Source organism: Triticum dicoccoides, chromosome 5A (assembly GCF_002162155.2).
Source record: "Triticum dicoccoides isolate Atlit2015 ecotype Zavitan chromosome 5A, WEW_v2.0, whole genome shotgun sequence".
Classification (NCBI taxonomy): domain Eukaryota; kingdom Viridiplantae; phylum Streptophyta; class Magnoliopsida; order Poales; family Poaceae; genus Triticum; species Triticum dicoccoides.
Window position 1 is genome coordinate 29,129,636 of NC_041388.1, and position 25,711 is coordinate 29,155,346.

At 43.0% G+C, this 25,711-nt stretch overlaps 1 protein-coding gene and 1 long non-coding RNA gene across 3 annotated transcripts; one reads left to right on the plus strand and one right to left on the minus strand.

Annotated features, from left to right (window-relative positions):
* The first annotated feature begins 6 nt into the window (after nucleotides 1–6).
* LOC119298907 (tubulin-folding cofactor A-like) lies at nucleotides 7–2,132 on the plus strand. Its single transcript, XM_037576215.1, has 4 exons — nucleotides 7–98; nucleotides 255–432; nucleotides 1,578–1,664; nucleotides 1,758–2,132. The coding sequence occupies exons 2-4, from the start codon at nucleotides 280–282 to the stop codon at nucleotides 1,857–1,859; spliced, it is 342 nt and encodes a 113-aa protein (XP_037432112.1). The 5' UTR covers nucleotides 7–98; nucleotides 255–279; the 3' UTR covers nucleotides 1,860–2,132.
* An 815-nt stretch (nucleotides 2,133–2,947) lies between these two features.
* On the minus strand, nucleotides 2,948–5,235 carry LOC119298908. 2 transcript variants are annotated; one of them, XR_005146024.1, is made up of 4 exons: nucleotides 4,951–5,235; nucleotides 4,751–4,827; nucleotides 4,433–4,535; nucleotides 2,948–3,265 (listed from the first exon to the last, which is right to left on the minus strand). It is a non-coding gene; the product is annotated as an uncharacterized LOC119298908 (long non-coding RNA). The 2 variants fall into 2 exon arrangements; XR_005146023.1 differs by having other exon boundaries at nucleotides 4,433–4,559.
* Nucleotides 5,236–25,711: the final 20,476 nt, after the last annotated feature.

Below are 25,711 nucleotides of genomic sequence, written 5' to 3' on the forward strand. Positions count from 1 at the left end.
GAGCCACCGCCGATCCATACCGGAACAGGAGGACCGCCACCACCGTCAAGCCTCCCTGCCAGCCGCCTCTCCGTCGGCCACGCTGCAACCAGAGCAAGGTGAGCTCCCCCACCCTTCTTCCCTACCCCATGCTAGATTCTTAGCTTGACGAGGAGAAAAAGAGCGCCGAATCATTGGATTGGATCTCAATCCAGTGACTACTTGAACCCGAACTAACCTCCGCGATTTTTTGGGTGTGTCGGTGCGCCATCCAGATCCCGGCCCTCGTCGCATCTCGGAATGGCGACCCTGAGGAACCTGAAGATCAAGACGTCCACGTGCAAGAGGATCGTCAAGGAGCTGCGCTCCTACGAGAAGGAGGTGGAGAAGGAGGCCGCCAAGACCGCCGACATGAAGGAGAAGGGCGCCGACCCCTATGATCTCAAGCAGCAGGTGACTCAAGATCTCTCATTCAGCAGTTCTGCTTACAGTTCTTCTTGTTTAATTAACAACACAATTACCGACCATGTATAGTACTTACTGGTAATAGTAGGATCATATGTTAGTTATCCTTAGAATGGTCCCTTGGAGCATGGTTTCATTAGTTTATGGATGCTGATCTAGTCACTACTTGCTTGGTGGGTAGTTATTTGTGTCATATGGCCACTAATTAATCAGTTCTTGGTAAAATGGGCAGGCCAATCACATATTCTGTTATTGATTTCCTAAAATAAATTTTGTTATTAGAATGGCATGTCATTGAACTTGTTGTGGATAAGTGTAGAGGGATCTACCATGTGAAGCCTTGAGGATTGGTTGGTTGGCCTGAGTAACATTTTGATGTTTGTCAACTGTTACTCTGATTGGTTGGTTGGTTGGTTGGTACATAGTAATCTGTGCATTGTTACGGCTGGGTATCCATGATATTACTGCTAACTTCTGTCAATGCAGCCTATGTAATGGTTTTATGTTGGTTGGAACGTCAGGTCTCTGCTTCTAGTCCATCCCAGTTATTTATCCTTAAGGCCCGGCATAAAAAAATTCAGCATGTATCGTCTCTTGTGGCTCTTTGAATGTGGATTACCCATTTCTGTTTCTTTGCGCTCAGTCCATGTGGATTGCTTGATATAAAACCTATCTTTCCTTCAGCCAAGATTTTTTATGTTAAAAAACAATTACATTTGTCAAATTTTTACTAGATGTAAGGCACTGTATAGAGCATCAGAATGGAAAGAGTTCTAACTCAGAAGCAGAATTGCGTATTGAATGAACAAGTGGCATATGCATTCTTCAGAGTACTACCGTGTTCACATTCTTCTGGGTTTTACATATAGCTATTAGTATTATCAGACATGGCAAGATATTTAAGGCATACATATGCTTGATGAGTTATGAAATTGGTTTTGATGTAATTGGGATTGGAAAAGATAGTTGTTTCATATTGATTGATCTCATACCTGCATCGACATCTTAGGGTCCGTTTTTGGACATGCAACGGGAGCACTTAGTTATTGGTCTCCCTGCTCCTCTTCCAAGTCACTTTATCAATGTGAAGATCCTGGTAGTACATCTTATCTTAATGCCTTCTACATGTGCAGGAAAATGTTTTAGCTGAGTCGAGGATGATGGTCCCAGACTGCCATAAGCGACTTGAAGCTGCACTGACAGACTTGAAAGCAACTCTGGTATTGTGCAGGAATTTCTACCTATATATGAAATTTTCTGCAACAAACCTTGTCTTGAGCTACTTGAACAAATGTTTGGTTATCCTGTCACAGGCGGAGTTGAAGGAGTCAAATGAACAAGGCACTGAGATCGGTGAGGCTGAGGCTACAATCACTGAAGAAGCTGTCTACACGCCAACAGAAGCTGAAGATTAAGCTCGCAACTTCCTTTTCGCTGAAATGTCAGTATGCATTATCAGACTTGCTCTTGTCGACAAGTTAGTCCCATTTCATATGACGTTGACGCGAAAGCTTGTATGTATTACGACTCATGATCTGTCTCGAGATGTGCAACTGGTAATATCACTGAATATGGTTAGGCGTTTATGGTGTGCTGGAAATGCTGCATGTTGTTGGCGTTGTTCCATTTGAGTATCGGATGATGTTGCTTGTTGCTGCTTGTTTTTAGTTATTGGGGTCATTATCTTTCATGCTTTGATGTAGCCCGAGGGGGGGCTCATCGTGGGCCTTGTATACATTTCCTGCAATACGTAGATTTCTTCAGTTTTCCCCTCTGATTCAGAACGACAATGCAATGTAACTTTGTATATGGTTTTGCTAGTTCTCACCCGCCTCATGTTTGGGTAAGAGTATCTCTAGTAGACCCCGCATAAGTGGTCAAACCCGCAAAATAACCGTTTTTTGCAGTTTCAGTCAAAAAAACGAGCCCGAGCAGACCCCTTAAGGGGCCCTGCAAACGCAAACGCGAAACCCTTGTATTTACAATTTTGAGGGCAACTTTGTCAGGGCCCTGCATAGCGCAACTACAATAGAAAACAACCTTGTGGTAGAAGAATAGAAAAATCCATCCTGGACCGTCAGATCGAAGATGGATGGCCCATATTCTAGTGGAGATATCCCAGTCCACTTCATGGACATTTTATGGAAAACCCCCTGCTAATATGTAGATATAAAACACATTTTTTATAGTAATCACCTCAACTTTCTCATATTTAATCGTTTTGTCCTCGGTAAATAAGACAAATTTTCAAATCCTCTCAACGTTGAGGCCTCATCTTTGCACATATCTGTTGCATGTATACTTGAGTACAAATAATGGCTTCTACAAGCAAAAATTGAACATGCTGGCACCTAATTTTTTTTGCCAATATCCATCACAATATCTGTAAACACATTAAATTTATGCCATCTCATTCAAGTATATGTCAAACTGAACCATCCCAGACAAATAGTTGAGCACACGTCAAGTTAGACCATCCCAGGCATGAAGATCTGAGTAGATGTGAAACTGGACCATCCCACACATAAATAGTTGAGAACACGTCTAGTTAATTAGACCATCCCAGGCATAAAGATCTGAGTACATGTGAAACCATCTCAGGCACAAATATTTGAGTACATGTCACTCTAGAGTCTGGACCATCTCACTCACTAATGTCGAGTACATTATCAATCTGGAGCAGCAGAAGATACACAAGAGACATGCAATACATAACATGGCATGGACATTTCTAGTGTTGTGCTATCTTGAATGCAGAGAATAGAAAAGTTGTAGCGCTTGCCTCCGGTGCTCGTGCTTCTTGCTCATCAAGTTTTATGTGCTGGAAAGATGACATCAAACATATAGGAATCAGTTTGAGCACAAGACCATGTATGTATCACACATCCGTACTTAAAAATATTTGCTCCTGAGCTAATCTAATGAGTATGCATTAATAATATCATTTGACTAGCAGGAAGAGAACTGTATGCTGCATAGTCATTTGTACACTTCACTTAATATCATCACTAAACTTGCAATAACAATTTGGTCAGGTATAAATTCTGCCATACAGGGGAGAGCTTATTTCTTGCATACAAAGAGGTAAATTTTTTGCCTTTATTTTACAATCAGAGTGTTATTACAACCAAATGAGGAAAAGAGCAAAGAGCTAACAAAATTGTTTCACTAAAGCAAAACGATGCCCGACCACGACGGCACCTTCTTGTCCCTTTGCTCACTCACCTGTTAATCTTCTCGCGATGGCTGCTGCTAATCTTTGAATGGTTGTTGTTTGTTCTCTAGTTACACGGCTCACTTTTTTGCTAATTTCCCATTAGCTAGAGGTAGCTAGATGTGCACGTGTTGGTACTCATGGACTCACTGCTTAGCACGTGGTGGGTTAATTTGGCAGAAAGAATTCTTGTCCTTGTTTTGATTTCCTTGCTATGAAGTTCATCCTTGACTACTAATACTAGTACATCAGATTAACTAACGGAAAACATTTGCCTCTGCTTAAAATAAAGCCCAAATCATCAAATTCCTCAAGCAATGGATCGGCAACATGATTTTTCTGTACAACAACAGCAATACATCAAACGATCTGACCTATATACATGTTAACAAAGAGGATATATACTTGCTTCTGTTATGTTGTTGGGCAGGCACGCAACAAGTGATAGCAGAATATTCGAATGGCTGCTACACAGGCCAGGTGCTCTGCTGCTAGTTAAACTACAGAGGTGCTCTGCTGCTAGTTAAACTACAGAGGTCAGGGCTAGCTACAAAACGAGTCAGCGAGTTTGAGGAGTGAGGTTGCGGTACAATCGTTGTACTATCCTCGGCTACAGGCGATAGAAGAAAGAATATGCATCAGCATCTTTTGGTTCAAGCCAACTGAAAATATTTTCTCCCTGTTTGTTCATGTATGACGAAATCTTAACTCAAATATAGAAAGCTTTCTGGGAATAAGAAAAAATAACCATAGATCCAACAAGAAGATACTTACCCATTGAATGATCATTTATTCCCAGAAATGGTACTCCATTCTATTAGTTTTTACGCTCTTTTCATCTACATTCGATCACATGTGGCAGGGGTCTCCAGAGGTCCTGAAAATAATCAAGTGTGATTTCCTTATCACAACAACCAGAATGGGTCAGTAACAACGTTTTCTAGAACTTCATATAATGGATCATGTTTAATAAGGTGCGCACCAAAGCTCAAGATACTTATATGATGGAACAAGAAGAAGGGCAATGTGGCTGATTGTACTGTTTTCCTAATTTCATCTCAATTGAAAGAACCATTTTGGTGCATGGCAAACCTGCATTCCTGAAGACCCGAGGTCTGTTCTTTGCCATCAGCAGATGTCCGAGCTAGGCATGGGGGTAGGCGGGCTACCTGTGGAGAATGGCTGGATGAGGCAAGAAAAATAGTAGATCGAGAAGCCACATGTGGACAATGACTCGATGGGGTAAGAACATGGTAGATCGAGGTTGTCCTCTAGACGTCGGAGAACGATACCTGGAGATTTGCTCGCGCAGTGTCGCAACGCAGCACAAAAGAGGTCCGCCCGGGCAGCCCGACCGGCGACCGCCGCCGGCGAGACGACCTAGATTCGTTGGGGCGGAGATGGAACGGTGCCTACAGTGGCCAAGGTCGCCGATCTAGGTACAGGATCTACACCCCCGTCGTCATTGGCAAGCTAGAGGAAGATGGGCTTGCCTTTAGGATTGGGGATTTTTTTTTTCGAGCCTCGGCCGCCGCTGCTCACATCGGAAGGAAGAAGGAAATGACAGGTCAAAAGAAGAGAGGAGATCGAAGCAAAAAAAAACAGAAGTAAGGGACTATTCTGCAAAGAAGAGCGCACAAATCCACCACTAGAATACGGGCCATCCATCTTCGATTTGACGGTCCAGGATGAATTTTTCTATTCTTCTACCACAAGGCTGTTTTCTATTGTAGTTGCGGTCAAAGTTGGCGGTTGAGGAATCTTTGCTTCCGCCAATACCATGAAGTTCGCCCAGCCGCCGCAGCCGTCCGCCGCCCGGCCACCGCGCTCACCCGCCGGCCGTCCGATAGCCGGCCGGCCCTTCGTCCCGGCCGCCGCGCTCGCCCGTGGCTCCGCGGCTCTCGAGCGGAGCTAGCTAGCTAGCTCAATCCATTGAACGGAGCTATCTAGCTAGCAGCTCAATCGATTCGAAGAGCGAGCTAGCTAGCTAGCAGCTCAATCGATTCGAAGAGCTAGCTCGATGCACCCGCGGTTCGATCCGGCCGCCGCTTGCGCCGCCCTGGCCTCCGCCCGCGCCGTGCTCGTCTCGCGTTTTCCCTCGTCCGTCTGTCCGCCGGATTTACGCGAGGAAGAAGACGACTAAAAAAAGCAAGTTGTGGGTCTGTTTGGTATATTCGGAGAATATTTTCTTTACGGGTTGATTATACGGGGTCTGAGTGTGACCTCGCCCGCGCCGGCCTACATATGCACTTTTCCGCGAACTGCAAAACACTTATGCAGATTGGGATTTTATGGGGTCTGCTAAAGGTGCTCTAAATCTCAGTCACAAATCATGGCATGGGAAGTGCAATTCTCTCAACCCTAAGCCGTTGCCGTCAAGTTTCAACCCCACACACCACTGCAGCGGCCCCCCTCCTCTTCCTCGCCTGGTGGCAAGAGGAGCCCGTCTGTCCGTTCCCTTCTGTTCTCCTTAGTTTTTGTTTCCTTTGTGACATCAACAAGGTGGTGGCGATGATGACGTGTTGGAGCAAGAACTCTCCGCTCTCCCCTCCCTACCTTGACGATGTCCATTCCGGCGCCGGCTGCGGCATGGTGCGGGTTTTTCCAACCCTCTGGACCGGGGGTGATGGATTGCAAGTATGTAATGCGTGGGGTGATGCTTGAGCCAATGCTTCTTCAGCTGACTTCTAGATCTCGTGTCAAGGGACGATGGATCATTTGCTATCTTTAAAGCCTGATATGTCGAAGACGTTTGCGGTTGTCCCTTTTCTCTACTGTTGGTTTACTGTAATTTTTAATCTCCGGAAGTCTAGTGGTATGTTTTACAATCTCAGGCGTCCGGAGGCTCGCTCGTGAAAGAGTGTTTTTCGTGAAAGAGTGTTTTGGGTCATTCGGATCAGGATTCAGGAGTAGCTCCAGTCCTCTAATTATTCTTGTGGGCATCCCGAGGAGAGAATAGATCAGCCTCGAGCCCGAGATAAGGGTGGTTTTCTTGTTGGACACCAATGCCGAGAGAAGAGCAAGGCAAGGCGGCGATCCAGCAGTGGCGGAGATGGACCAGACGCAGCGGCTACCCGAGGAAGTGCTCGCGGAGGTCCTCCGCCGTCTCCCACCACGCAGCCTCGCCGCGACCCGTTGCGTCTGCCAGTCTTGCCACGCCACCGTCGATGCTCGTCGTCTCCTGGACCGGACTTTCTCCCGCTCTCCATGGCCGGCTTTCTCATCAACTTCACGATCTCGACTTCACGGAGTCCTTCCACCCCTCGACAGATCCCGCGATCAACACCGACCTCCACTTCATGCTCACATTGCCAGTGATGCTCAATAAGATCATCTTGGAGCTGAGCATGAACTTTCAATTCTCGATCCTGCAATGCTCTTCAAGGAATGCCAGGATCCTATTTGTACCATACTTTGGCTCAAGAGGAGTCCCGTTGGTAATGTAATTGAAAGTTCTCAGGAATATTTTTGTTACCTTTTGGACGTGGACTTGTTTTGACTAATGTGACCCATGGTGGATAGATGCCATCCGCAAGGTAGTAACCCATCGAATAGTTGTGCCCATTGACCAAATAGTTGCAAGCAGGAGCATCTTTCGTAATAAGAACTTACATAAAACATGTGGCCCGAGAATCTGTAAAGATTACATATGAGAATGTACTAAAGAAATATCCATGATTTTTTAAATTTCTAAATCAGACGGAAAATGTAACTGAAGAAAATAAAAATAACAGGTACAAAAAGAATAAGAAGAATGCAAAATAAAAACTGGGAGGAAATATTACATCAAAATGGGCCAGCACGCAAAATAGGTAGAAAATAAATAAACAAATTACATCAAAATGGGCCAGCACGCAACTGCCACCGGGGAGCTCCTAACCGGCGCCTTCAGCGCCGGTTGGAGTTTCTGGCGCCCACGTAGCACCTGGTACGGGCCAGCCCATCACGAGGCAATTCAGTGAATCGCTCGCCAGCTCACGCTTGCGTACGCTTCGTTCTCTTTAAAAAGACTATGCTTCGTTCTTTCACTAAAAAAAACGTACGCTTCATCCTCCACTCAAAGAAACGTATGAAAAAAAAGTTCATCCGTTTCCAAAAATAAGTTCATCGGTTTTTATAATAGTTCAGCAAATTTAAAAAAAAATCATCGATTTTGAAAAAAAAGTTCCCCAATTTTAAAAAAAGTTCATCGATTTTCAAAAAGCGTTCACAAGTAAAAAAATCATCGGTTTTATAAAATAGTTCATCAAATTTTTAAAAAGTTCATCGATTTTGAAAAAATTTCACCAATTTTGAAAAAAGTTCATCAATTTTCAAAAAACTTTCACAAGTAAAAAAATCATCGGTTTTCTAAAATAGTTCATCAAATTTGAAAAAAGTTCATCGATTTTGAAAAAAAGTTCAACGATTTTGAAAAAAGTTCATCGATTTTTAGAAAACGTTCACAACTAAAAAATAGTTCACCAAATTTGAAAAAAAAGAGTTCACCAATATCGGGTTTGAAAAAATTTCATCGATTTTGAAAAAAAGTTCACCAATTTTGAAAAAAGTTCATCAATTTTTAGAAAACGTTCACAACTAAAAAATAGTTCACCAAATTTGAAAAAAAAGAGTTCACCGATTCGGGTTTGAAAAAAGTGCATCGAAAATGAAAAGGTTCATCGACTTTTGAAAAAGTTTAACAGATTTGAAAAAAGGTTCATCAAATTCGATGAACTTTTTCCGTTGAATTAGAAAAAGGAAAGAGAAAAGGAAAAAAGAAAAAAAACGGAAGAAAGAACAAAATGATAAAAAAGGTTGCAGATCACCACATCGGTGGGATTGGTGTAGTTGGCTATCGAAGCTAGCTTGCACGAGGATGTGGGGGGTTCGAATCCTGTCGATAGCTCTCTTTTGCGCCAGTTTAAAACAGAAAAGGAAGGGAATATGGACCAGCCCAGCTCGGCGTGGGGTGTGTGCGCCCGTTTGCATAGATCGAAGAACGGGCGCAGAGGGCGCCGTTTAGGGTTTGCCACTGCCACCGGGGTGTTGCCATGTGAGTTGTACAGTTGCCTGGCTCGGATGGACCTACCCAAGAAGCCGTTAGGTGGGTGTGTGGTAGGGTTATGGTTGAGGGAGACGTTGCCGAGGCCGTTGCCGTGGTGTCGCGTCGGAATAAGTTTCTTCGGGCTCCATTCGCGGTCAGGTGAGGCTTTTGCCTTCGTCTAGGAGCCAGCGGGGTTGGGGATCCCCGGATCTCGTCGAGGTCGCGGGCTATGGTGGTTGGAGTCCATGGCACTGGCCGTTTGGGTCCTCAGATGGGCGATGGATGCAGGGAGACGAAGACCTTTCTTCTTCCTTATTGGTATGATTTGCTGTTGCTGTTCTTCTCCTTCTTCTGTGCTGATACTGGTGGGAGATCCTGCTTTGTCCGGACGGATGGCCCGACCGCGGTGCTGGACCGGTCGGATGACTCGAGTTCTCTTCCTTTTGGAAGGGACACCTTTCGCGATACTCAAAGCTAAAGATGGCGACGGCTGTTGCAGGTGTGTTGGATTGATTTCCATGCCATCTCAGCGCTGGTGTCAAAAAAAAGGAGGAAGCAACATGGCGGCAATTGTACTGTGGTCGAAGATGATGACCTGTTTGCGACTCGTTGCAGATCCTTCTGTTGCAGGGGTCTTCTCTTAAGATTCAAGGATGATGACACATGGCTCCGGAGATCTTCTTGTTTTATGATTATCTTAGGGTACTCTAGGTATTCATGGTCCTTTGTGTTTGCGTTTCAGTGTGCTTGTAAGGGTCAACTGCTTTATACTGATTCGTGATATGAATGAAAATATCCTAAAAAAAAAACCAACATAACCACTGGAGCCATATCTCGTTTATAGCGAGATGGCAGCTCCCTTCGCTTGAAGTACCCACGCGTTTGGGTGGGCCCACAATAGTGTTCTCAGTCGTGCGTTCGCTCGTTCGGTCTCTGTTGTGATTGGTTTATTAATTTTATTTTCTTTGTTTTTTCTGTTTTTCTTTGTATCTTCTTTTTGCTTCGGTTTCATTTGTTTCTTTCTTTTTTTTTATTTTTCACTATGTTGGTTTTTAGTAATATTTACCTTTACCTTTTCCTTATCATTTTTCTTGGGTTTTTTTGTTTATTGCTATTTTTCTTTTTTTTACCTTTTTCATACACATTGTACATTTTCTATATATAGTAGGTCTTTTTATACATGTTTATCATTTTTTAAATACATGGTTAATATTTAAAAATATATATTTAGTGGTATACTTTTTTCATAAAGATTGTGCATTTTTCTTGTATAGTGAGAACATTTTTATACTCATTTAGCATTTTTCAAATACATGACTTTGTTTTCCAAATATATGTTTTGATTTATACTTTTTGATGAAATTTATTTTTTATACACTAAACAAACATTTTTCCATTACAGGATTAACATTTTTCAGGTATATATTTTGATGTCTACTTTTTTCTTACAAATTATACATTTTTCTATACATAAGAAACATTTTTCTTATACACGTTATTTTTTTTCAAGTACATGATTAACATTTTATTTCAAATATAGATATGATATGTATTTTATACTACACATTTTACATTTTTGTATACATTAGAAACATTTCTATACATGTTTTACATTTTCAAATACATTTGTTTCAAATATATGTTTTGATATCTGATTTTTTTCATGTGTTGTATATTTTTCGTATACACCAGGGACATTATTTTATACACTTCATATTTTATTACATGATAATATTTTTGAATTATATGTTTCAGTGTCTAATTTTTATCATACACATTGTGTATTTGTCGCATATATCAGTAACATTTTATACATGTTTATCATTTTTCTAATACACTACTATTTTCTTGAATGGCACGTACATTTTTTTGGAACACGTGAACATGTTATGTGACAAACATTTTTTATTGCTATCAACATTTTGTAACAATGGGCAAACATTTTGTTAAGATTGGACAATTTTTGTCTTCCAAAACTAGGTAATTGTTTGTGGAATCTTTGTATTTTTAGATACTTTTTTGAAAGTTTTAAAAGAAAAAGTAAAGTAAAAGGAAAGAACGAGAGAAAAGACGAAACAGAGTGGAAAAATGAAGAAACCTCTTACTGGGCCGACGCACCATAGGCTTTCGTTCGGGCGATGCATGCTTCTAGCTTGCTAGGCGATACATAGTCGCTCCCCAGCATAACAGCCTGCATGATTTGTCTTGCCAGCGTGCATGTACGTACAGGAAAATAAGGACCCGATGTAGTAGCATCCAGGAATAACGAATCAGCGTACCTATAAGTGGGTGGTGTGGATCTACATGTGTCCTTACGAACAAATGAATGTTATTTTGGGAAGAAAATTTCCGATCTATTCATTATGTCATGGTAGTGAAAAAACACTTAAAATAATAAAAATTACATCTATGTCTGTAAACAATCTAGTGGCGACTATAAGCATTGGAGCGAGCCGAATGCGTGTCGCCATCATCAACTCTTCCTCACCGAAGCCAGGTCAAACTTGTTATAGTAGATAGTCGGTAAGTCGTCGTGTTAAGGCCTCACAGGACCAGCGCACAAGAACAACAACCGTCGTTGATGAGGAGAAGTATAGCTGGAAATGATCAAACTTGTAGACACATGTACGAAAATGAATAAAGACTGGATCCAAGCACATCCACCAAAGACCAACACTGACCAAATCCCGTGAGATCCTCCGCAGAAGACAAACCTCTACACGTCCTCCAACGATGCTAGACGCATCACCAGAATGGAAGCTAGGCGAGAAGAACTTTATTTCATCTTTAGGAAGCCACCATCGTCTCGTCTTCCTGAACAAGACACAAACCCTCAATGACACAAAAACACCTAAAAACGAAGCAAGATTCCTCCATGGCCTTGGGGCCACCTGATATGAGGTAGATCGGCGGCGGCGCCGACAGGATTGTGAATGTTCTTTTTTTAAACTTGAACATCTTTTGTGAGATAAATCAACAAAAAATTTCCTAAATTATTTTAATATACATGAACATTTTTGTTGCATCATGTGGACATATATTTTAATATCTGTGAACATTTTTGCTGAATCGCAAGTAGATTTATTTTAGCAAACATGAATATTTTTGTTGTAGCTTGTGAAAAATATATTTTAATATGCGTGAATTTTTTATTACTTGTGCACATTGATTTTAATATGCATTTTTATTACACACATTCTTTTCATATGCATGGCCATTTTTGTTACAACACATGACATTTATCTCACATGAAGAACATTTTTGGAAAAAAACAATACATGAATATCTTTTACACACATAGTTTTCTTTTGTAATACATGAATTGCTTTCGTTTGACCAATGTTTTTTAGCTAGAGTGGTTAGAGCATCTCCTAGGTGGACCTGTAAACCACCCGTAACCGTCCGGACCGCGGAAGCCATCCAACATAGACTTGTATCAGTCCGTGGAGCGGTTTGGACGCGATTTCTCTCGTAAATCGGAGACAAATGTGGGGGAGGTTTACGGGAGTCCGGATCGATCCAAGCCCGTTTTCTGACCGCCCTGTCCCATCAAAAACCCCTTCCCCTCCCGCATACCCTCCCACTTGACGCTAGTAGCCCGCATTCATGCTGCTGTAGAGTGCGCCGCTCAACATTGAAGGCGGCTCAGGGCGGACACGACCTCGCATTGCCTCCGCCATTAAAGCAGCGCACCAGCCGAGGGCGCCGCCCACGACCCGTCTCCGGTGTCTACGCCTGTTCAATGCCGGAGACCCGTGACTGGACAGGAAGGAATGGATAGCTACCACGCCTGTTCAATGTCGTTGTCCGTCCGTCTACCACCATTAAGCAGGCTCGCCAGCCAAGAAACTCACTCCGGCACTGCGCACTAACGCACCGGAACGCTTGGCCTCACCGAAATCCATTATATAAAGACGGCCACACCCAGCTAACTCCATACTACAACACGAGCCCATCCACATCCTCCTCCCTTGCACTGCATCCGCCATGACCGTTAGTGGAAAAGCACTGTGGGACAGTCTGTCGCCGGAGATGAAGCACGCGGTGGCTGCCCTTGCCGCCGCCTGGCATAGCCGCCATACCAGACGGATTAGCGGCCAGCTCGCCCGAGGTCTCTAACGACGAGACGACACCACGATGGAGACGGGCTCCGCCCTGGCTCCCGCGCCTCCTGTGCACGCCGGCTTCACCATGGAGCAGGTGCTGACGCAGTTCAACGCCGCCATGGCAGAGGTGCAGCCTATGCTGACGCCTTTGTCGGCATTCCAACAGGCGTAGGAGGAACAACGGTACAACCCATTCCTCCTGGAGCAGCACTGACTGGCGGAGGGCCAGGTCTATGGCGAGCGCACGAGCGAGGAGGCCGTGGAGGCCATGGCTGTGGCGAACCACAACTTCACAGAGGAACAACGTGCATCTACGATGGCATCCGCGCTCAAGCCGCCGCTCGCCAGGAAGCGGCCGTCACGGAGGAGAATAACGCCACCTGTGCCTCGTAGGCTCCGACGCGCCGCCGACGAACCATCAGTCGGCCCGGTGGGACGAAGATAGTGCTGGAGCTACCATTTTCATCGTGGACCTCATGTCCACCGGTGACGGACAGGTCGCGGACTCCTCCGAGGATGAGTAGGCCACGGGAGGCGGCGGTGCCTTGTGTCCCATGTGGGCTAGTCCGTCTCCCGTGTTCTACTCTTCCTCGCCAGAGACCGTACCTTCATTTCATCGGTCTTATCGCTAGTGCTCGTGGAGATGGCAGAAGGAGGACGATACGTGCTTGGACGCCGGGTGCCGCCGCCGCCGGATAGGTTTAAGGACGGGTCTTTTTTTGTCCCAAATGTTCGAAATGTAGTTAAATCCACCATGTTTGTATGAAATTCGTCATGTTTGTACGAAATCCGGGCATGTTTGCATCAATTTAATTCGGTTTGTTGAAAAATATCTTAAGATGTATGCGGCTAGTATTGGATGTCGACCTCCCGCATCTGTGCCTACGGACTGATCCCCGTCCGCAGATGAATGCGGAAGATTTTTTGCAATTGCCATTGAAGATGTCCTTATGTTTCCATTGATGTAGGCTCATACCTAGCTAGCTAAAAGCCTAGAACATGCATGTTGACTTCACCCGGTCGGCCACTACAAACAGATAGTCCACACATTGGTCGATCTCTAGAGTAGATGCATGCATGTGTACCAGCTGACGACCGGGTAGGAGTTGAGCTAGCTGCTGGTGTTGGCAAACGTAATATTTCAAAAATTTCCTACGATCACGCAAGATCTATCTAGCAGAAGCATAGAAACGAGCGGGGAGAGTATGTCCACGTACCCTCATAGACCGAAAGCGGAAGCGTTTAGTAACGCAATTGATGTAGTCGACCGTCTTCGCGATCCAACCGATCAAGTACCGAATGCACGGCACCTCTGCGATCTGCACACATTCAGCTCGGCGACGTCCCTCGAACTCTTGATTCAGTTGAGGCCGAGGGAGAGTTCCGTCAGCACGACGGCATGGTGATGGTGATGATGAAGTTACCGGCGCAGGGCTTCGCCTAAGCACTACGACGATATGACCGAGGTGTGTAACTGTGGAGGGGGGCACCACACACGACTAAAAGATCAACTTGTGTGTCTTTGGGGTGCCCCTGCCTCCGTATATAAAGGAGGGAGAGGGAGAGGCAGCCGGCCCTAGGGGGGGGCGCGCCAAGGTGTGGAGTCCTACTAGGACTCCCTAGTCCTAGTAGGATCCCACCTCCCATACGGAGTAGGAAAGGGGGAAGGGCGAAGGAGAAGGAAAGGCCCCCCTTCTCCTAGTCTTAATCGGCCTCCTGCCCAAGGGGGGGGGGCGCACCAGCCCCTTGTGGGCTGGTGTGCTTCCCACTTATGGCCCATAAGGCCCATAACTTCTCCCGATGGGTTCTGGTTGAAGGAAATATGCCCTAGAGGCAATAATAAAGTCATTATTTATTTCCTTATTTCATGATAAATGTTTATTATTCATGCTAGAATTGTATTAACCGGAAACATAATACATGTGTGAATACATAGACAAACAGAGTGTCACTAGTATGACTCTACTTGACTAGCTCGTTGAATCAAAGATGGTTAAGTTTCCTAGCCATAGACATGAGTTGTCATTTGATTAACGGGGTCACATCATTAGAGAATGATGTGATTGACTTGACCCATTCCGTTAGCATAGTACTTGATCGTTTAGTTTGTTGCTATTGCTTTCTTCATGACTTATACATGTTCCTATGACTATGAGATTATGCAACTCCCGTTTACCGGAGGAACACTTTGTGTGCTACCAAACATCACAACGTAACTGGGTGGTTATAAAGGTGCTCTACAGGTGTCTCCGAAGGTACTTGTTGGGTTGGCGTATTTCAAGATTAGGATTTGTCACTCCGATTGTCGGAGAGGTATCTCTGGGCCCACTCGGTAATGCACATCACTATAAGCCTTGCAAGAATTGCAACTAATGAGTTAGTTGCGGGATGATGTGTTACGGACGAGTAAAGAGACTTGCCGGTAACGAGATTGAACTAGGTATTGAGATACCGACGATCGAATCTCGGGCAAGTAACATACCGATGACAAGGGGAACAACGTATGTTGTTATGCGGTTTGACCGATAAAAGATCTTCGTAGAATATGTACGAACCAATATGAGCATCCAGGTTCCGCTATTGGTTATTGACCGGAGACATGTCTCGGTCATGTCTACATAGTTCTCGAACCCGTAGGGTCCGCACACTTAAAGTTTCTGTGACGATTTATATTATGAGTTATGTGATTTGATGTACCGAAGGTAGTTCGGAGTTCCAGATGAGATGGGGGACATGACGAGGAGTCTCGAAATGGTCGAGACATAAAGATCGATATATTGGACGACTATATTCGGACATCAAAAAGGTTCCGAGTGATTCGGGTATTTTTCGGAGTACCGGGGAGTTACGGGAATACGGGGAAGTAGTATTGGGCCTTAATGGGCCTTAGTGGGAAGGAGAGGCAGCAGCCAGGAGGTGGCGCGCCCCCCTCCCAAGCCTAGTCCGAATTGGACAAGGGGTTTGGGGCGCGGCCCCCCTCTCCCTTCCTTCTCCACTCCCCTCCTTTCCCCCTTCTCCTAGTTGGACTAGGAAAGGAGGAAACCTACTCCTACTAGGAGTAGGCCTCCTCCTCCCTTGCTCCTTTATATACGGGGGCAGGGGCACCCCAAGACACACAAGTTGATCGGTTGATCTCTCCCAGCCGTGTGCGGTGCCCCCCTCCACCATATTCCACCTCGGTCATATCATAGCGGTGCTTAGGCGAAGCCCTGCGTCAGTAGCAACATCATCATCGTCATCACGCCGTCGTGCTGACGGAACTCTCCCGTGAAGCTCTGCTAGATCGGAGTTCGCGGGACGTCATCGAGCTGAACGTGTGCTGAACTCGGAGGTGCCGTGCGTTCGGTACTTGGATCGGTCGAGTCGTGAAGACGGACGACTACATCAACCGCGTTGTGCTAACGCTTCCGCTTTCGGTCTACGAGGATACGTGGACAACACTCTCCCCTCTCGTTGCTATGCATCACCATGATCTTGCGTGTGCGTATGATTTTTTTTTGAAATTACTACGTTCCCCAACAGTGGTATCAGAGCCAGGTTTTATGCGTTGATGTAATTTGCATGAGTAAAACACAAGTGAGTTGTGGGCGATATAAGTCATACTGCTTACCGGCATGTCACACTTTGGTTCGACGGTATTGTTGGATGAAGCGGCCCGGACCGACATTACACGTACGCTTACGCGAGACTAGTTTTACCGCCGTGCTATGCACACAGGTGACTAGCGGGTGCCAGTTTCTCCAACTTTAGTTGAACCGAGTGTGGCTACGCCCGGTCCTTGAGAAGGTTAAAACATCACTAACTTGACAAACTATCATTGTGATTTTGATGCGTAGGTAAGAACGGTTCTTGCTCAGCCCGTAGCAACCATGTAAAACTTGCAACAACAAAGTAGAGGACGTCTAACTTGTTTTTGCAGGGCATGTTGTGATGTGATATGGTCAAGACATGATGAGATATAAGTTGTTGTATAAGATGATCATGTTTTGTTGAAGTTATCGGCAACTGGCAGAAGCCTTATGGTTGTCTCTTTATTGCATAAGATGCAAGCACAAAATAATTGCTTTACTTTATCGCTATGCGGTAGCAATAGTTGGCGAGACGACCATGTGACGACACATTGATATAGATCAAGATGATGGAGATCATGGTGTCATGCCGGTGACGATGGAAATCACGACGATGCTTTGGAGATGGAGATCAAAGGCACAAGATGATGATGGCCATATAATGTCACATATTTTGATTGCATGTGATGTTTATCTTTTATACATCTTATTTTGCTTAGTTCGCGGTAGCTTTATAAGATGATCTCTCACTAATTATCAAGGTACAAGTGTTCTCCCTGAGTATGCACCGTTGCAAAAGTTCTTCATGCTGAGACACCACGTTCAAATACAACGGGTGCGAAACAGTTGCACACGCGGGATACTCAGGTTAAACTTGACAAGCCTAGCATATAACAGATATGGCCTCGGAACACTGAGACTGAAAGGTTGAGCGTGAATCATATAGTAGATATGATCAACATAGTGATGTTCACCATTGAAACTACTCCATATCACGTGATGATCGGACATGGTTTAGTTGATATGGATCACGTGATCACTTAGAGTATTAAATGGATGCCTATCTAAGTGGGAGTTCTTAAGTAATATGATTAATTGAACTTAAATTTATCATGAACTTAGTCCTGGTAGTATTAGCATATCTATGTTGTAGATCAATAGCTTGCGTTTAGCTCCCCTGTTTTATTCTTGATATGTTCCTAGAGAAAACTAAGTTGAAAGATGTTAGTAGCAATGATGCGGATTGGATCTGTGATCTGAGGTTTATCCTCATTGCTGCACAGAAGAATTATGTTCTTGATGCACCGCTAGGTGACAAACCTATTGCAGGAGCACATGCAGATGGTATGAACGTTTGGCTAGCTCAATATGATGAATACTTGATAGTTTATTGCACCATGCTTAAACGGCTTAGAATCGGGACTTCAATGACGTTTTGAACGTCATGGACCATATGAGATGTTCCAGGAGTTGAAGTTAATATTTCAAGCAAATACCCGATTTGAGAGATATGAAGTCTCCAACAAGTTCTATAGCTAAAAGATGGAGGAGAATAGCTCAAGCAGTGAGCATGTGCTCAGATTATCTGGGTACTACAATCGCTTGAATCAAGTGGGAGTTAATCTTCCAGATAAAATAGTGATTGACAGAATTCTCTAGTCACCATCACCAAGTTAGTAGAACTTCGTGATGAACTATAATATGCAAGGGATAACGGAAACGATTCCCAAGCTCTTCGTGATGCTGAAATCGATGAAGGTAGAAATCAAGAAAAGCATCAAGTGTTGATGGTAAACAAAACCATTAGTTTCAAGTAAAGGGACAAAGGGAAGAAAGGGGAACTTCAAGAAGAACGGCAAACAAGTTGCTGCTCAAGTGAAAAAACCCAAGTTTGGACCTAAGCCTGAAACTGAGTGCTTCTACTGCAAAAGGACTGGTCACTGGAAGCGGAACTACCCCAAGTAATTGGCGGATAAGAAGGATGGCAAAGTGAACATAGGTATATTTGATATACATGTTATTGATGTGTACTTTACTAATGTTTATAGCAACCCCTCAGTATTTGATACTAGTTCAGTTGCTAAGAATAGTAACTCGAAACAGGAGTTGCAGAATGAACAGAGACTAGTTAAGGGTGAAGTGACGATGTGTATTGGAAATGGTTCCAAGATTGATATGATCATCGTCGCACACTCCCTATACTTTTGGGATTAGTGTTAAACCTAAAATAAATGTAATTTAGTGTTTGCGTTGAGCATGAATATGATTGGATCATGTTTATTGCAATATGATTATTCATGTAAGTTAGAGAATAATTATTGTTCTGTTTACATGAATAAAACATTCTATGGTCATACACCCAATGAAAATGGTTTGTTGGATCTCGATCGTGGTGATACACATTTTCATAATATTGAAGCCAAAAGATGCAAAGTTAATAATGATAGTGCAACTTATTTGTGGCACTGCCGTTTAGGTTATATTGGTGTAAAGCGCATGAAGAAAATCCATGCTGATGGGCTTTTGGAATCACTTGATTATGAATTAGTTGATGCTTGTGAACCATGCCTCATGGACAAGATGACTAAGACTCCGTTCTTCGGAACAATGGAGCGAGCAATAGATTTGTTGGAAATCATACATACTGATGTATGTGGTCCGATGAATATTGAGGCTCGCGGCATGTATCAGTATTTTCTGATCTTCACAGATGATGTGAGAAGATATGAGTATATCTACTTGATGAAACACAAGTCTGAAACATTTGAAATAAAGACAACTACATTCACGTTAGACATGTCGTGGCATGTGAAATAGTTTCACTACTCACGCCACCTGGAACACCATAGTGTAATGGTGTGTCCGAACATCGTAACCGTACTTTATTAGATATTGTGCGATCTATGATGTCTCTAACCGATTTACCACTATCGTTTTGGGATTATGCACTAGAGACAACTACATTCACGTTAAATAGGGCACCATCTAAATCCATTGAGACGACACCGTATGAACTATGGTTTGGCAAGAAACCTAAGCTGTCGTTTCTTAAAGTTTGAGGTTGCAATGCTTATGTGAAAAAATTTCAACCTGATAAGCTCAAACCCAAATCGGAGAAGTGCGTCTTCATAGGATACCCAAAAGAAAATGTTGGGTACACCTTCTATCACAGATCCGAAGGCAAGATATTCATTGCTGAGATTGGATCCTTTCTAGAGAAGGAGTTTCTCTCGAAAGAAGTGAGTGGGAGGAAAGTAGAACTTGATGAGGTAACTATACCTGCTCCCTTATTGGAAAGTAGTTCATCATAGAAATATGTTCCTATGACTACTACACCAATTAGTGAGGAAGCCAATGATGATGATCATGTAACTTTAGATCAAATTACAACCGAACCTCGTAGGTAAACAAGAGTGAGATCCGCACTAGAGTGGTACGGTAATCCTATTCTGGAGATCATGTTACTTGACCATGACGAACCTACGAACTATGAGGAAGCGATGATGAGCCTGATACGTCTCCAACGTATCTATAATTTTTGATTGCTCCATGCTATATTATCTACTGTTTTGGACTATATTGGGCTTTATTTTCCACTTTTATATTATTTTTGGGACTAACCTATTAACTGGAGGCCCAACCCAGAATTGCTGTTTTTTTCCTATTTCAGTGTTTCGGAGAAACAGAATATCAAACGGAGTCCAAATGGAATGAAACCTTCAGAAACGTGATTTTCTCATCAGATAAGATCTAGGAGACTTGGACCCTCCGTCAAGAAAGCCACGAGGGTGGAGGGCGCGCCCCCTGCCTCGTGGGCCCCTCGAAGCTCCACCGACGTACTTCTTCCTCCTATATATATCCACGTACCCCCAAACGATGGGGGACGGAGCCAAAAACCTAATTCCACTGCCGCAACTTTCTGTATCCACGAGATCCCATTTTGGGGCCTGTTCCGGAGCTCCACCGGAGGGGGCATCGATCACGAAGGGCTTCTACATCATCATCCAAGACCCTCCGATGAAGTGTGAGTAGTTTACTTCAGACCTACGGGTCCATAGTTAGTAGCTAGATGGCTTCTTCTCTCTTTTTGGATCTCAATACAATGTTCTCCCCCTCTCTTGTGGAGATCTATTTGATGTAATCTTCTTTTTGTGGTGTGTTTGTTGAGATCGATGAATTGTGGGTTTATGATCAAGTCTATCTATGAATAATATTTGAATCTTCTCTGAATTCTTTTATGTATGATTGGTTATCTTTGCAAGTCTCTTCGAATTATCAGTTTGGTTTGGCCTACTAGATTGGTTTTTCTTCCCATGGGAGAAGTGCTTAGCTTTGGGTTCGATCTTGCGGTGTCCTTTCCCAGTGACAGAAGGGGCAGCAAGGCACGTATTGTATTGTTTCCATCGAGGATAACAAGATGGGGTTTTTATCATATTGCATGAAACTATCCCTCTACATCATGTCATCTTGCTTAAGGCGTTACTCTGTTTTTAACTTAATACTCTAGATGCATGCTAGATAGTGGTCGATGAGTGGAGTAATAGTAGTAGATGCAGGCAGGAGTCGGTCTACTTGTCTCGGACGTGATGCCTATATACATGATCATACCTAGATATTCTCATAACTATACTCAATTCTGTCAATTGCTCAACAATAATTTGTTCACCCGCCGTAGAATACTTATGCTCTTGAGAGAAGCCACTAGTGAAACCTATGGCCCCTGGGTCTCTTTCTCATCATATTAATCTCCATCACTTTATTATTGCTTTGCTTTTACTTTTTTACTTTGCATCTCTATATCAAAAATACCAAAAATATTATTTATCATCTCTATCAGATCTCACTTTCGTAAGTGACTGTGAAGGGATTGACAACCCCTAAGCGCGTTGGTTGCGTTGAGTTATTGTTTTTGTGTAGGTACGAGGGACTCGTGCGTAGCCTCCTACTGGATTGATACCTTGGTTCTCAAAAACTGAGAGAAATACTTACGCTACTTTGCTGCATCATCCTCTCCTCTTCGGGGAAATCCAACGCAGTGCTCAAGAGGTAGCAAGAAGAATTTCTGGCGCTGTTGCCGGGGAGTCTGCGCAAATGTCAACATACCAAGTACCCATCACAATCCTATCTCCCGCATTACATTATTTGCCATTTGCCTCTCGTTTTCCTCTCCCCCACTTCACCCTTGCCGTTTTATTCGCCCTCTCTCTCTCTATCCTCCCTCTCTCTCTATTTGCCTCTTTTTGCCTGTCTGCTTTTTGTTTGCTTGTGTGTTAGTTTGCTAGCTTGTCGTTATGTCAAGTCCTTTACCTTCTGCCTCTATGTCTGAAATTGGGGAAATTATTGTCGATATGGACAATAATAATATCATGAAAAAAATCTGATGCTCCTGCTAAAGAACCTACCATCTTTCATACAAAAAAATTCCGTGTTGGTAGTGGTAATATTATTGGAAAAGGAGTTATTCAAGATTTCTTTACTTGTGCCGGTGCTTTACCTTCTATGGGTAGTTCTATCCTTCACACAACTAGTAGTCTTGCGGACGCTATTGCCATGCTTGTAGTTGAACTTGAAAGACAATTCATGCACATGCATCCTTCCATACAAAGGATTTTTCTGGAATTTTCTAATATTGAGCATTCTTCTGTTAAGCGTGCTGCTACTATCTTTTTGGCTCATGAGTTTATATTCATAATAAAATAAGCCAAAGAAATCTTTGCGCATTATAGGGTGGACGCTTGCCGTCCTCCCATAGAGGCTATCCTCTTTGATCAAGAAGAAATAATGCGTTTTCAATCTCTAGACTATGTTGCTTTCAATGAAAATCTTAGAAAAAGGGTTCCTACCAATGTTTTAGTTGATAGAATTTCTGAACTTAATGATGATTTGTCTATTCGAAATAATGAACTAGGATATTCTCTTGAATATAGGCTCACAAAGTTCTGTCAAAAAAATGCTTATAATGATGAATTGGTTGTGCATTATGAAGGACCAAAGGAGGAACCTATACCTCCCAAGGTTGATCTTGGGGACTTTTGTCCCGTTAAATTTAGCCCATTATTACTTTTGCTTGCCTCAAAGAAAACTTGCTGCCGAACATAGAGAATATGAAATGAGTTTTAATAATCTATCTTACTATTATGGCAATACCTAGATCTATTCTTGCTTGTTATGCCTAGCTAGGGGCGTTAAACGATAGCGCTTGTTGGGAGGCAACCCAATTTTATTTTTATTCCTTGATTTTTGCCCCTATTTAGTTATAAATAATTTATATAGCCTCTATTTTGGTTGTGTTTTTTGTGTTTAATTAGTGTTTGTGCCAAGTAGAACCGTTGGGAAGACTTGGGGAAAGTCTTGTTGAACTTGCTGTAAAAAACAGAAACTTTAGCGCTCACGAGAACTGCTGTCATTTTTATTTGGAAAGTGCTATTTAGTTAATTATTTTTGCAGATGATTAATAGATAAATTCCTCACGTCCAGAAATTTATTTTAGAATTTTTGGGGTTCCAGATCTTGCTCTAGCTACAGATTACTACAGACTGTTCTGTTTTTGACAGATTCTGTTTTTCGTGTGTTGTTTGCTTATTTTTGATTGCTCCATGCTATATTATCTACTGTTTTGGACTATATTGGGCTTTATTTTCCACTTTTATATTATTTTTGAGACTAACCTATTAACCAGAGGCCTAGCCCAGAATTGCTGGTTTTTTTTTGCCTATTTTAGTGTTTCGGAGAAACATAATATCAAACGGAGTCCAAGCGGAATGAAACCTTCGGAAACGTGATTTTCTCATCAGATAAGATCCAGGAGACTTGGACCCTCCGTCAAGAAAGCCACAAGGCGTCCACGAGGGTGGAGGGTGCGCCCCCTGCCTCGTGGGCCCCTCGAAGCTCCACCGACGTACTCCTTCCTCCTATATATATCCACGTACCCCCAAACGATTGGGGACGGAGCCAAAAACCTAGTTCCACCGCCGCAACTTTCTGTATCCACGAGATCCCATCTTGGGGCCTGTTCCGGAGCTCCGCCGGAGGGGGCATCGATCATGGAGGGCTTCTATATCATCATCCAAGCCCCTCCGATGAAGTGTGAGTAGTTTACTTCAGACCTACGGGTCCATAGTTAGTAGCTAGATGGCTTCTTCTCACTTTTTGGATCTCAATACAATGTTCTCCCCCTCTCTTGTGGAGATCTATTCGATGTAATCTTCTTTTTGCGGTGTGTTTGTTGAGACCGATGAATTGTGGGTTTATGATCAAGTCTATCTATGAATAATATTTGAATCTTCTCTGAATTCTTTTATGTATGATTGGTTATCTTTGCAAGTCTCTTCGAATTATCAGTTTGGTTTGGCCTACTAGATTGGTTTTTCTTCCCATGGGAGAAGTGCTTAGCTTTGGGTTCGATCTTGCGGTGTCCTTTCCCAGTGACAGTAGGGGCAGCAAGGCACGTATTGTATTGTTGCCATCGAGGATAACAAGATGGGGTTTTCATCATATTGCATGAGTTTATCCCTCTACATCATGTCATCTTGCTTAAGGCGTTACTCTGTTTCCATGAACTTAATACTCTAGATGCATGCTGGATAGCGGTTGATGAGTGGAGTAATAATAGTAGATGCAGGCAGGAGTCGGTCTACTTGTCTCGGACGTGATGCCTATATACATGATCATACCTAGATATTCTCATAACTATGCTCAATTCTGTCAATTGCTCAACAGTAATTTGTTCACCCACCGTAGAATACTTATGCTCTTGAGAGAAGCCACTAGTGAAACCTATGGTCCCCGGGTCTCTTTCTCATCATATTAATCTCCATCACTTTATTATTGCTTTGCTTTTACTTTGCTTTTACTTTTTACTTTGCATCTTTATATCAAAAATACCAAAAATATTATTTATCATCTCTATCAGATCTCACTTTCGTAAGTGACCGTGAAGGGATTGACAACCCCTAAGCGCGTTGCTTGCGTTGAGCTATTGTTTTTGTGTAGGTACGAGGGACTCGCGCATAGCCTCCTACTGGATTGATACCTTGGTTCTCAAAAACTGAGGGAAATACTTATGCTACTTTGCTGCATCATCCTCTCCTCTTCGGGGAAATCCAACACAGTGCTCAAGAGGTAGCAGAGCCCAGATTCCGTGAAATGGCTTGAGGCCATGAAATCTGAGATGAGATCCATGTATAAGAATAAAGTATGGACTTTGATTGACTTGCCCAAAGATCGGCGAGCCATTGAGATTAAATGGATCTTCAAGAGGAAGACATACGCTGATAGTAGTGTTACTATCTACAAAGCTAGAATTGTCGCAAAAGGTTTTTGACAAGTTCAAGGTGTTGACTATGATGAGAGTTTCTCACTCGTATCTATGCTTAAGTCTATCCGAATCATGTTAGCAATTGCCACATTTTATGAAATCTCGCAAATGGATAAACAAAACTACATTCCTTAATGGATTTATTAAAGAAGAGTTGTATATGATGCAACAAGAAAGTTTTGTCAATCCTAATGGTGCTAACAAAATATGCAAGCTCCAGTGAATCATCTATGGACTGGTGCAAGCATCTCGGAGTTTGAATATACGCTTTGATAAGTTGATCAAAGCATATAGTTTTATACAGACTTGCGTTGAAGCCTGTATTTACAAGAAAGTGAGTGGGAACACTACAACATTTCTGATAAGTATATGTGAATAACATATTGTTGATCGGAAATAATGTAGAATTATTCTGCAAAGCATAAAGGAATGTTTGAAAGGAGTTTTTCAAAGAAAGACGTCGGTGAAGCTGCTTACATATTGAGCATCAAGATCTATAGAGATAGATCAAGACGCTTGATAAGTTTTTCAATGAATACATACCTTGACAAGATTTTGAAGTAGTTCAAAATGGAACAGTCAAAGAAGGAGTTCTTGCCTGTGTTACAAGGTGTGAAGTAGAATAAGACTCAAAACCCGACCACGACAGAAGATAGAGAGAGAATGAAAGTCATTCCCTATGCCTTTCCCAGTGACAGCAGGGGCAGCAAGGCACATATTCTATTGTTGCCATCAAGGATAAAAAGATGGGGTTTATATCATATTGCTTGAGTTTATCCCTCTACATCATGTCATCTTGCCTAATGCGTTACTCGGTTCTTATGAACTTAATACTCTAGATGCATGCTGGATAGCGGTCGATGTGTGGAGTAATAGTAGTAGTTTCGGTCTACTTGTCGCGGACGTGATGCCTATATACATGATCATGCCTAGATATTCCCATAATTATGCACTTTTCTATCAATTGCTCGACAGTAATTTGTTCACCCACCGTAATACTTATGCTATCTTGAGAGAAGCCACTAGTGAAACCTA

Coding starts and splice junctions, on each gene's coding strand:
- LOC119298907 (XM_037576215.1), top strand. CDS start 280: ATGGCGACCCTGAGGAACCTGAAGATCAAGACGTCCACGTGCAAGAGG. Junction 433..1,577: donor CCTATGATCTCAAGCAGCAG/GTGACTCAAGAT, acceptor CTACATGTGCAG/GAAAATGTTTTAGCTGAGTC. Junction 1,665..1,757: donor CAGACTTGAAAGCAACTCTG/GTATTGTGCAGG, acceptor ATCCTGTCACAG/GCGGAGTTGAAGGAGTCAAA.